Source organism: Athene cunicularia, assembly GCF_003259725.1.
Source record: "Athene cunicularia isolate RWA chromosome 3 unlocalized genomic scaffold, athCun1 chr3_part1, whole genome shotgun sequence".
Lineage (NCBI taxonomy): Eukaryota > Metazoa > Chordata > Aves > Strigiformes > Strigidae > Athene > Athene cunicularia.
In genome coordinates this window covers 16,959,574-16,972,167 of record NW_020799097.1, presented here as the reverse complement: position 1 = coordinate 16,972,167, position 12,594 = coordinate 16,959,574, and the positions used below count along the sequence as shown (strand labels likewise).

Sequence of the window (12,594 nt, the reverse complement as noted above, 5' to 3'; positions counted from 1 at the left end):
TGAACACAGTCCAAGACAGATTTAAGCAATTCAAAATTTAAGGGAGACCTCAACAGCACCCTCATGCTGCAAGTAAAGATTAAAGAAGTCCAGTGAAGTAAGCACAACAGTAAAGGGTGCTCAAGTCTTTTTCATGAGCACTAAAAAGAAGCCCTAACCCCTGTGAGCAGAAGGGGGCAGGCCAAGTCTAATGTTCAGCAACAAGACTGAACTTACCTTCTTGCCATACACAGTATTGTCTGAAATGGGCTACTCCTGAACAATAGACTTCAAAATTTGTACCCCCATGAAAGAGAAATCACTTTAATTATTATAAAATACACTAATTCAGGGGCACAGAAGAAGCAGAGCTCCTTCCTTCAGACAGCCCTGGTTTATACCAGCCAGCACTGCTTGCCAAAATGATTGTTTGAGCTCCTTCTGCAGCCTCTCCACTGGTTCAGACATTAGCGCATGTATCCATTCCCTGATATTCACATTTGCAAGCTTTCTTTGCCATTGCAAGCAGTGAAAAATTTATTTTTATGAGCAGAGCTTCCTAAAGGAAATTAAGTTTATGGAATCCCACTTCTATTATCTTCCTCCCTAGCAGGGCCTAAACCCAACAGCTAATTTGTAATCATGCCTGATGAAAGAGTAGAGGTAATATAGATATGAAATCCCAATGTACTTCATGAAAATGGGTGATTCTATAGAAGATCCTCCTCCACTCACAGAAAGGTTGCCTTCAACCCCACCCATCGATGCCAGCAAATCCACAGAGGGGAGCCCTTATATTTGATCCAAGCACAAGGAAAGTTTTAACTGGAGCCATTTTTTTTTTTAGATATCAAAATCAGTCAGGCTTAAAGACAAAAAAAACCTGGGGGGTAAGGGTGAAGTCAAACTTCATTTAATTCTATGACTCATGGAAATGTTTGTTATCTAACGAGAAGATAACTCTGTTGTCTTCGTGACTCCAAGGAACTGTGACCTATACAGACTTATGACTTTAAAATTGCACTTTTAAGTCTTCAACAAAGCTGAGAATACAGAAGGGTTTTAAATTTTTTTTTTTTTGAAAATGTTTTCTCAGTGCCTATTTATCATCTTTGTATAGCACGGAAGAACAAGGAAACCATTGATCTCTGCCTCTGCATACTCCTGAAAGCTTTCAGGAAGCCACTGTTAACATTTTTTAATTAATAGAAAATACACATGGAAAAGGTACTCTTACACTGATGCTTATCTAATATCAGATTAATTAATATATATATATTTTTTCAATATTTCCCAGGCAGTGTATCTGCCCATGGGAACAGAGGCCTCATAAATCATAGTTTTCCCCTACCAACACATTGGAGATGAAGAAACCTCCACTTCAGCAGCATGCTGCTGCTAGGGAACTTGTGTAATTTTGCAACCTTTCTCTGGGGATTATGGGGACTGTTTTCTCCTATCCTAAAGCAGGAGACTACTGCAATGGCTGCAGCTTTTAGTTGCTACCAAATCACACAGTTGGGATTAGAAAATAGGTTTTATTGAACATCTGTTAGAAAGGTGAAATAATTTGGTCACTCAGCAACTGTAACTCAGTTTTCTCACCTGTAAAGTAGGAAATACTCCTACATTCCTTCCTTGGTAAAATTATGTTGTAAATCATCAGTAACAAAATTTATCCCCATTTGTCTAGATCATGAGGAAGTTGAATCTTTTCATTCCTCCTTAGGAGACCGCATCCTAATGGTAACGAAATCAACATCTTTAGGTATGCACCAATATCCTGCCATATAGGCTTTATTAAGGCATATTATGACTACTACCATGCTCTCACTACCATAATGCAATGTTTACAATCATATCATAGCACCACCCTAACTTGGAGGTTAATCTGCTTGAATATATCCACTCTTGTATTCACATGAAATCTGACTAATCAGTAACTCATTAATAATGCTTAGACATAAGATATTACATTAATAATACTTAAGCACGGGGATCATATTGCAGGCTCTGTTGTAATTACAGTAAATTTTAATCTGAGGTTCTGAAGTGGATCACCAGCTGAGCCCAAATGCATGCAATTATTAAAATATTTTAAGACCTGAAGAAGACTGACAGACAATAACAGTTTTAGTTGTCACTAGCACACTGGCAGCAACAAAAGCAGACAGACATGGATGCCAGCTGAGTAAAATTACAAAAAAAAACCCTACAAAAAGCAAGGAAAATCAGAAGTCTTGATATCCAGAGCTCTGTGCAAGCAAACATAGGCCCAGAACAATATGTGGAAAATTTAGGAGGGGAGACATACAATATAATTCCTTTAAACACTAATGACATGTACTGTAATCAAAGTGATTTAGTAACTGATACTGAAACAATAATGACCATGCTCTCACTAACACAAGAGGGAGCACTTAAAAATAATAAATGTAGATCAAGAGACAATTGGAGACAGGGCATTAAGAGAAACTCCCAACATAAGAAGAAAGCATCAAGTTCCCCAAAACACCCACCCACACACCACCACACCATAGTAGTTTCACTGATTAACAAATTAGAAAACAACATTCTCAGTTAAAGAGCTGCAACTTTTTTTTGTTGTCTTACTAGCATTTAGGAAGTGGAACTGGGTCATCATGACCTATCAAAAATCCTTAAGTGCACATTTCTTTCTCAAGAGTTGTTCAATTTTCTCTTGCTTATACTTTCACAACCGCAACCATCCAAATACACTTTTAAAGAGACATAATAATAATAAATCTATCTGAAATCATAAAAGCACATTGATAGTTAGGAGACCTTTATTTTCATAAACTCAACATTCTTAACAGCCTGCCTCTCACTAGAGCAAAACACCCCACTTAATCACAGAAGTTGGCCAAAACACAGTATATTCCCTTTTACCATGGGGTGACTTGTGACAACGGGCAATTCAGCCTGGCAATCCTGTTCTGGTTTTGTAGGTATTAATTTAAAATAAATCTGAAATATTACATCTAATGTACAGAAATATATAAGCTGTTCAGTGCTTCAGTACATCCACATTTCCACCCTTTAAGCCAAGGTAGACAAATACTGAAGTTCTCTGCAAGCTTCTAGAAAGATGCAACATCCTTCTGCTGAATATGGGAATTACTGGCCTTTGAGAAAAGTAAAAGGCATTCTTCAGCAAAACATTCTTCAGTATTACATTGTTTGAGAACAGCTAAGAAAACCATTACTACTAATATAATAGCAGGTACTGCAGTTTGGATGAGACTGCTCATTAGCTGTAAAACAAGTTCACTTTCTAATTTAAAAGGTAAAAAAAAGCATTGTCTGAAAAATCTCTCAAGTGTATGCTGTAGTACCACAACCTGATGAGACAGGTGGCAATAGAAAAATAAGACCATGGCAACTAATACAGCATTTGCGCATAAGTTTCTCCAACATCACCTTTGTTTCTTCTTCCTCATCTCCTTCCCATTCTCCATGTGTTTCATCTATCCACTGAAATACCATTCCTCTGAGGGGCCATACTGGACAGAGACTATACTTTCATTATTTTGCAGGGGGAAATAAGCTTTAATAGACTATTTGGAAATCTTACAACTTTTGTAATAGTACAACAGCAATATGAGAAAAAACAGCATTCAAAAAAGTCCAGCCATTGTCCTAATAGCCTGCTGTTGGAGCAAAGTAAATGAGACCTTAAATACTGGTGTAAGACTAGCTTTTAACAGTTTCACCAATATATCATTCAAACTAAAAGGAAGAGGTAAAAGAAAAAAATAATCCTTTGAGTTGCATATTCACAGGGCTCTTTATCTTCTTTTCGTTCTCACAGTAAATGCAGTGCCTTACCAAATCAGCATCAAGGTCTACTCTATTGATTTTAAAATGGAGCGTACCAGGTACATTGGAGGAAATAATAATTAGCAAAAAAAGCAAGTAGCACTCCAGGAAAAGCACATTTAAAAATTAGTAACTGCAGAGCTGAAACCCAAGGCATAAGGGATGGGAGAAGGGTACACACAGGAACAAAGAGCTTATCTTTCTGTGGTCAGAAAGCATGTGAGATAAGCCTCTGGGAACCAAGCAGCAGCTAACACAACAGAAGAGTTTTATGGTTCCCGTTTCTTACCTGTATCTAGCCACAGGTTTTTATGGACAAGTGCAACATAGTAATATGGAAGAAATAATTTGGAAGAATTAGATTTCATGTTTAGTAGAAGGGCGTTACATTTTTAAAAATTACTTCTTTAAAGTTTTATGTATTATTTAGTTTAGTTGAGAAAAGAAATAAGAACAAGGTTGGAAGAATCTGTGATAATTTTTTGTCCTTTTAAATATCAAATATCAAGTTTAACATTCCATAGTTTTGCTGGCTGAATCTATTGGAGATTTAAAAATAAATACATTGTGAGCTCCAGCACTTCAATGGGTTATGAATATAAACATTTGAAGAGTCTCTTTGTTTAAGATTCATTAAGCACCAGAATTAAAAACAGGCTGCTGAAGCGCATACAGATTAGTGAGGTTAGATTTGGGTACGAGTTTTTACTGATATCATACAGAGCTGCGGTAAAATGAGTGAGGCTCTGTGGGCATGACTGGGTTATAAGCAAAAAAAGGAAAACACCGTAAGAACTCATGGCAAGATACAGACTTAAGCAGCGACACCATCTCTCTTCCTCTCCCTTGCTTAACTTTTAGTTCTTTATAACTGCAAAACCTTCTCTACTTGCCATCATTTCTTAGCTAGAAATTTCTTGTCCAAGTACAATCCTCCATTTTATAGCCCTTCTAAACTGCACCTTTAGACAAGGCCCCTGATTCTAGAACAATTGCAATGCACCTTTCCTTCTCCAAAATACGCTACTTTTAAATTTGGTGAAAAAAAGATGCTCCAAAAAAAAAAAAAAAAAAAAAAAAAAAAAAAAAAAAAAAAAAAAAAAAAAATATCCCTTTTCTCCCTTAAATGGTCATTAGCCTAAAGCATTGCATAAATAAATCTACATCTTGCCATAAAGAATGAATATGGACACAAGCTGTCTCCAAATCATGTAAAAACATTTTTGCCTTTAGAATACACATGTGCAATGCCAAAGATAATCAGCAAGAAATACAAAGCAGATCTTAACATACTGACTACTAATTTTTGGCAGTGCTTATCTGAGTAATAAGAAACTGTTAAGAAGGCAAGAACTATCACGGGCTTAAATTCAAAATATCAGACTACACCAAAGGCATACTCCAGATTTACTCAGGTGTAAATTTGTGATCCATGCAACTTTCTGAAAAGTCAGTATTATAAAGCAAGCTTAAATTAATCCTATGCAACTTGCATAGAATTTTCCTACTTAAAAAAAGCCCACCGTAAGCACACACAGTTGTAACAGTTATAAGGGTCGCTGCTATTTATTATATGGGATTCCATACTAGTGTTTAACTTGGAATCAAGCATATCCACTTAGCTAGACAAACTCTTTAATATGCAGCATGAGTGAGCAGCCTCCATGATTACATTCAGTTCTTGCAGGACCTTCAAATGGAACACTGAAACCAGCTGAATACAATGAACAGGCTGCCAGGAAAAGATCAAGTCTGGAAGACTTGCCTTTACCATAAACACAACCTAACTACAGCTAGTCTTGAAGCTTACTAAGATCTTCCAACACACCAACATATTTCTTTCAGCTGTTTATTTTCATTACCTCTCCTTGGATGTACTAGTAGAAAACAATGGGGCAAAACTAAAGTAACTGGTGATTAATATAGCCAAGCTGATGTGACTAGAGACTCAGGGTGCCATTTATCACTTAACAGAATGATTTTCAACATTATCTCCTCCCCCATCAGTATATCTCAAAAGTATTTTCCAATGGAAGCATGGACCTTTATACGGTGTACAAAAGCCCCTTGACAGCAGGTTTGTTTTCATCAGTTTCTTGTGATGAACCAACCCCTTTTAAGTTGTCTATGGTTAAAAATCATTGCTTTAACACAATCTCACTTTCCCCTGTACATCTTTTCTTAGCATCTCCTGATGCCAGGCTAGAAGTTACATTGGTCACATCAACTTTTTAAAGTTATGTTCACACTGTGCTCCCAGCAACAGTGATCAGCTCTCAGGTCAAGGACTCTGCTAAACCTGCAAGTGCAACCAGGGAGAAATGCATTATCAGCTACTCCTCATGGACTGACAGACTCTAGAGGATCCCTGATACAAGGTCAACAAGGAACAAAATTTCAAGAGTGATACTCAGAATACAATGATACCCACAAAAACTCAAAGAGAAAATAAATTGGGCTTATGAGGAAAATAGAAATCAGATTTTAAGTAGGAAAAAAAACCCCAGTAGTTTAGTTTGTGATGAAAATTAGGAGTAGAGGTGGCTAAATGAAACGTTTCAAGATTACTTGGAACACTCACATGATTGTCCCTTTGCCACAACTCCACTATTTGTGCATGATGTTAGTAAATCGAAAATAAACCTTTCCTCTAGCAAAATAACAGTAAGAGGAAGCATTTATCTTTGATACTAGAATTACTACTTCCTTATAATAGGCCGTTTCCTCTAATTTGTGTACTCTGATTACAGCTTGCAAGAATACTACTTCTAAATATATTTGCTCTGGAAGTTAGACATAACTTCTCTGACCAACTAGATATGCCCAGCATTATTTATTTTAATTCATAAAAGAATTCTTACAAAAAGGTGTTTTCCTGACTTTTCACATTCATTAATGTTGCCTACAGGCTTCACTAGACAGTGTAATTTAACAACAGAAAAAAAAAAAACCAAACAGCAACACACTAAAGCTAGGATGCATGAGACAATAACATATTAAAACTCCATACATAATGTTACTAAAGAAATTTTAGGGAAACAGGTGGCTTGATGCAGATGTCTGAGGCTACACTCCCAAATCTTCAAGTGACAGCTGTAGCTCCAAGCGATTCAAGCTAATTGGCTAGGTTTATTGGATGATACTTTCAAACTAAGATGAAAATTACTCCTTTAAATTCAAAGGCCACTAAAACTCTACCCACAAATGCCAGCATTAGGATTCATTTTTGTTACAACTAGGGCCCACTTATCTGATGGATAAACCTGACAGGAGAAAAGACAGAAACATAATTAGGTAATCTCCCTGTTCACACGGATATGTTAGCAGTGAGTGGAATTATGATAATAAACAAAATCAAACATATACACAGTTTTTAACAAAAATCACTATACATGGCACAAATTAGGGGGAGATTAACGGCATTTTAAAACAAGGGGTGCTCAGCAACTGAAATGACATGTACTTTTTCTACCATTCTGTCAGCAACAGTGATCTCTGAATTTGGAAATTATTTAGCTAACTCTCAGTATCAATAACCCAGCCCCAAAAAAGTGTCAGTGGCCTTTGGTCACCGGCTCCAGAAGTGTGATTAGTCTTCTGATAAGTAGTATCTTCTGCACAATGTAGGCATTTTCAGAGCTTTTGTAGTGTCTGAGCAATGTTTCTTGGTACTTCCATTAGTAAGCATCAAAAGCATCAACTAAGACACAAAAATATATTTTGTTCTGAAACACAAACTGAACTAAAGTAACTCATTGACTCATGACTAACTTTTGTTAAATTTATTTCGTATGGTAAATTAAACACAGTTTAAAGAAATCTTACCGTCATGAATCTCAAATGCCAAACTAGTGATCTTCTGAGTAATTATCATCATTGGACTGTTACAGAAAAGGAAGAAAGAATAATTTAGAAAAATGTTCAGGGTGTTCTTTCACATGTAAGTATCAGGGAAAGTTTATACTAATAGTCCAGGTTAATTACTCTCAACTGGAAGATTTTCAATGCAAGGACAATGTGATTAGTTTTTGGAGCTTAAACCATTACAGAGCAATGAAAAGAATTTAATCCTTAGATATAGTATTTGATAACCATGCCTCTAATTGCTGCATTAGGTTCCACAAACACAGACAAAGTGTTTCACAGTTTCTACTAACATAGTTTACATTTTTACACTGGGAAGAGTAAAGAAAAAGGGGTAGCAAGAGCGATTATATACACTGTGAATTACTGTAAGTGAAGGACAATAAAAATATACCGAAGTTGAAGAGTACTATAAATTTAGATATGCAGACTATTTCCACTGCTTCTACTAAAACCTGCTCCTATACTGAATTTTTCCATGTAGAATTATTATTTGCTTCAAGTAAACATATCTGGCAAAACAAAAAAACCAGCATAATTATACAGGCTCCAACAGAGTTTAGTTTGTTTTGTATTTGCTACACTTGAGCAGATCTTAAACTGTTCAAGAGATACTCTTCCCTGGCTCAGCAAGTCAGCTTTATACTGAGAAATTATACCGTCTTTGTAGTATCCAAGAATTTCTGACTGATGTAAATCCCAGCACTGTTAACCCGCTAACTGGGGGGAAGGAGGGGATGGGGGAAAGCATAACGTAAGCTACCAGAATTTAGAAATCTAACTCTGAAATACAATCTCAAAAATACATTAGAGATTGTATTTACTTACTAATATCTGAGCTAGAGACAAAAAAACCCACAACAAAATAATCATACTGTAGGATGGGCACATAGTTTTGTTCCAGTCTTTTGACTGCACTTGGCCTTTTTAACGTATTGAAGTTGGCACAGAAAAACAAATCCAAGAGCTGTCAAGTCCTCCCTCATTGACAGGGCTATGACAGCATTTTGCCAAATGGCTCCAACTGACAATTTTATTTTTTTTTTTTTTTTCATATGGTTATTTCAAAGCACACAATACTTCTAGTCCTCAAAATGCCATCAGGGAAAAAAGTTTCTTCACTATATTAATCAGTACCCCAAAATCCTGATATCAAGACTAGAGTGACAGGCAAGGGTCAGCAAGGAAGGAAACTAAACAAGAACAGACAGTCTGGGAAACCCCTTATACCTCTTTCTAGCAATTAAGCTGTAGACCTGCCTGGTGCTGGCAGAAATCCCCAAGTGATTCTGAACATAATGGGTTTTCCTTCTGTAAGTGGACATGTGACAGCATGGATCCTGCCTGGTGGAAGGATGGAGCCCAGGAGGAGCTCGGTCAGAGCTGACATAAATTCTACCTAATACATCTGTCATTATCATAGCAGACCCCAGTATTTTTTTCCTTCTCAAGTAGCTATTCCAGTACCTTCAGAGATTTCGCTGAGGAGCAACAATCTAGACACTAAAAGAGGAAGTATCCTTCCTGGAACAGTGAGGCTGTGAACCAAGATTTTAATGGTCCCTTTTAGATGCTGGCAGAAAGGCAAAGGAGATAGTGGCAGCTGGAATCTGTTAGTACTGAAGCCAGGACCACACAGCTCTGCACAAGCAATTGCACCTCCAGCATGAGGTTTCCTCAGCTTTCTCCCCTGTCAGTGCACTGACACGATCCTTCTACCCTTTTGCAGATTCTCTGGGCTGGGACACCCCACAGATGGGCATGGTATGCAAGGATAAATATCTAGGTAAACAGACATTCAAAGCTCTTTTGAGGTTAATCACTATATGAATCCATGCCAACATCTTTGGAAGAACTTGCTGGTGCTGGGGTTCAACAGCTTGTTAGGTAACTTCTATTATTTTCTTGACCTTACTCTCTTCCACTGGAACTAGAGAAATCTGACAGAGGATAGCCCCCTTAGATTCGTTTTTCTTTTTCCTCCTTACTTGGAAGTAATCTCTGTCTCAGGCCTCAAGGAGCAGATGCAGTGTATGCCAGAGATTTAATGTGATGAGCATACATCAAGCTCCCAAACTGGTGGATGGTTTAAATCAGGCAGCTCAAACAATCAGAAAGTTGGATCTGTGCTTCAGAACAGAACAGCTCTATCCAGAGGACAGATCTCATAAATCTTCAGATGTGTTTAGACCTAGGAGAAATCTCTAGGCTAACACCAAATCAGAGCCACAAAGACAGCTGCAATCTGAAAGCAGTGTAGTCACATTTGAGCAATGGTGTGCTCAAACTCTACTAATAGTTTTGAGAGCAGCAACCACGAAGTGCAACCATACTGTTTCCAGAGTCAGCTTAGAGCTTTGATCACTGCCAAGGTGGTGAACTGTAAGGGGCAGCATTTGGATTACAGTTCCACTTGTAACGGTGAAATTTAATTCATCAGTAAATCTCATTTTAAAGTGTCTTTATGCATATGTCTATATTGCAAGCTCTCATTATAGCTCGTGGAGGTCTAAGTCAATACTCAGGGGCATGTGGCAAGTGACTCAGTTCACACAAAGGTATATACTGAGTGGTGGGTCAACCAAAATGCCCCCCAAGCTCTACTGTCTAAATTGGTCAGATATCCACTGACTGTAATTGGAACTTGATATATGGCTTGAAGGAAGACACTTGGATGGAGGTATAAATGTAGAAAGATGTTTCAGAAGGTAAGACCCAGCTAAAAATGACAGATAAGATGAACTTGACCATAAAAGCTTTTGGCTTCTGCCTACAAGTTAAGTTTCTGGACTATGTGCCTCTTACTAATGAAAACTGAAAAACAACAAGGCCAACAAGCACAACTACTACACAACACAGGTAGTACTAAACTACAAAGACCACTGTTATTCATAGTATTACTGAGAAATATTTAATGCATTTTTTTAAGCAGACTAACACACACTTCCCATCTTTTTTCCAAAATACATACTCTCCTTTAAATCAGACAAAAGCACCATCACATCAGGAAACTGATTTATAGGAAATGCTGTGGTTCACTTCTCTGTGTCTGCAGTACAAAGAAGAATCCTCAATATGGTTTATTCTTACTTTGCCTATTTAATTCCATTTTGCTCCTATACAGCTCAAGAAATATAGGTTTAAAGTTCATTAGATAAAATGAGAACACATATAGAGTAAACTTTCTATTTTCAAGGACTGTGTGACTACTCCACCATACAGGTGCCTCTCCCTTTAGCTTTCTCCTGGAACATCTAACATAAAAGCAAGTAAGAAAGAAGCTAAAAGCTAAATTCCACAAAACATTCAGATTTTCCTCAAAGTGGTATCAGACTGTGCCAGGCATGCAAATACATCAGATACAATTCAAGTTTCATCATATTGTCATGAGTGGTAACATATATTTTAGGGGAAAAAGCAAAACCCACCCCACAGCCATCAAATGTTTTATGCCCTTTAGACAGAACAGGAGGCAGCAGATAACACATTCATGGTTTTAACAGACACAACTGTTCCCAAAATTCTCAGTTTGCATGATTAAAACATAGGTACTTAGATATCTGTATGTGTGCCAATACACATGCACATGCCCATGCCCAGCTTTCTCCCAAAGTTTAAAAGGTTGACACACTTAACTTGGAAAAAAAACCAAAACAAAACAGTAACAAATACAGTACCACTTAGGAAGACAAAATGGAAAGATTATTTTTCTCCTTACCCAGAAAAATCAGCAGAATACTGTCCATAATCAAAGATATAGACTCTAGTAATTTGGCACACAGTGAGGTATCCCAAAGCAAAAACAAAACAATACCTGGGAGAAGAAAAAAAAAAAACAAACAGCCTCTTTTCAATTAAAAGCCATAAACATTTCACCATTGAATAAGCTACCCTTTAAGTAGAGTTTAGTCTCCAGTTATTTCTAGTGTAAGTGCACCTTCATTCTAACTGGGGCTTTTTGGTAATACTTATTCTATGCAAGCACATAAGACTTTTTTTTTTTTTTTTTTAAAAAAAAAAGTGTGCAGTACTAACTTACAAATTCTGTTGTCATTAGCCAAAATATTCATTCAGACAAAGCAAGCATAGGATTTATCATTTCAAGTGCCACCGTAAAACTGGAAGTCCTATAAAGAGAATCTGAATGAATCTGTTAAGTTTGGGGTTTTTTAGTTCAAATTTTTGTCTATGAATATAGAAATCTGGCAAATTAGACGAACGTTGTTTCCATTGAATGTATTTCTATGCATTCAAAATTCAGCACGACAAATCCTACTGCTGCTGTTTTCAAAGGAACTAGAAAAAGCAATTAATTTTTAAATACACATATTAAAACATATCTGAGTGAAAAAGAAACAGGATGCCTTTGTGCCTCCTGTTAAAGCTGATCCTCAGCAAACGTAAGAAAAACATAGATAAGAACCACCTTATACAAGTATTATAAATGTAATATTACATATCATTTGTTCAGGTCAGGGTTGGGATTTTCCACACATCCCTCCTTTATAAGAGGTACAACACTACACTAGCGAGAACTGATTGCAATACACCTCAAAATCTGCCCGATACTCTTTGCAGTCACTGACTATGGTGAATGCCAGCAGAGCCTTTAGGACCTTACATATGAACTTCAGTCTTGAACTTTTTCATGTAACTTAGGAAGCATTCACGGTAATGAAATCAAGCACTTGTTTCATATTTAGAATCAAAATATTCATACCCCAAATGAAAAATTATGACTACGACTAGATTTAGGTGGAATAGTAAGGGATAATACAGGCAGACACTGAAACATGCTTTTCCTTTCTTCTCCAAATAAGTATCTTTGGAAAAAAAAAAAAAAGTGCTAACATGATAAATTCTAAAATTTTAGAAATTATTCTTCAATCTGAAAGTTACCACACAGAACAC

The 12,594-nt window shown here is 36.8% G+C and overlaps 1 protein-coding gene across 1 annotated transcript in view; it reads right to left on the bottom strand.

Annotated features, from left to right (window-relative positions):
• Positions 1 to 12,594, bottom strand: part of MBOAT2 (membrane bound O-acyltransferase domain containing 2) — an 83,898-nt gene that overhangs the window by 29,007 nt on the left and 42,297 nt on the right. The window contains exons 4-5 of the mRNA XM_026846512.1: positions 11,402 to 11,497; positions 7,645 to 7,700 (exon numbers count right to left, since the gene is read on the bottom strand). Coding sequence (XP_026702313.1) covers positions 7,645 to 7,700; positions 11,402 to 11,497 — 152 coding nt within the window. The remainder of the gene's footprint in view (positions 1 to 7,644; positions 7,701 to 11,401; positions 11,498 to 12,594) is intronic.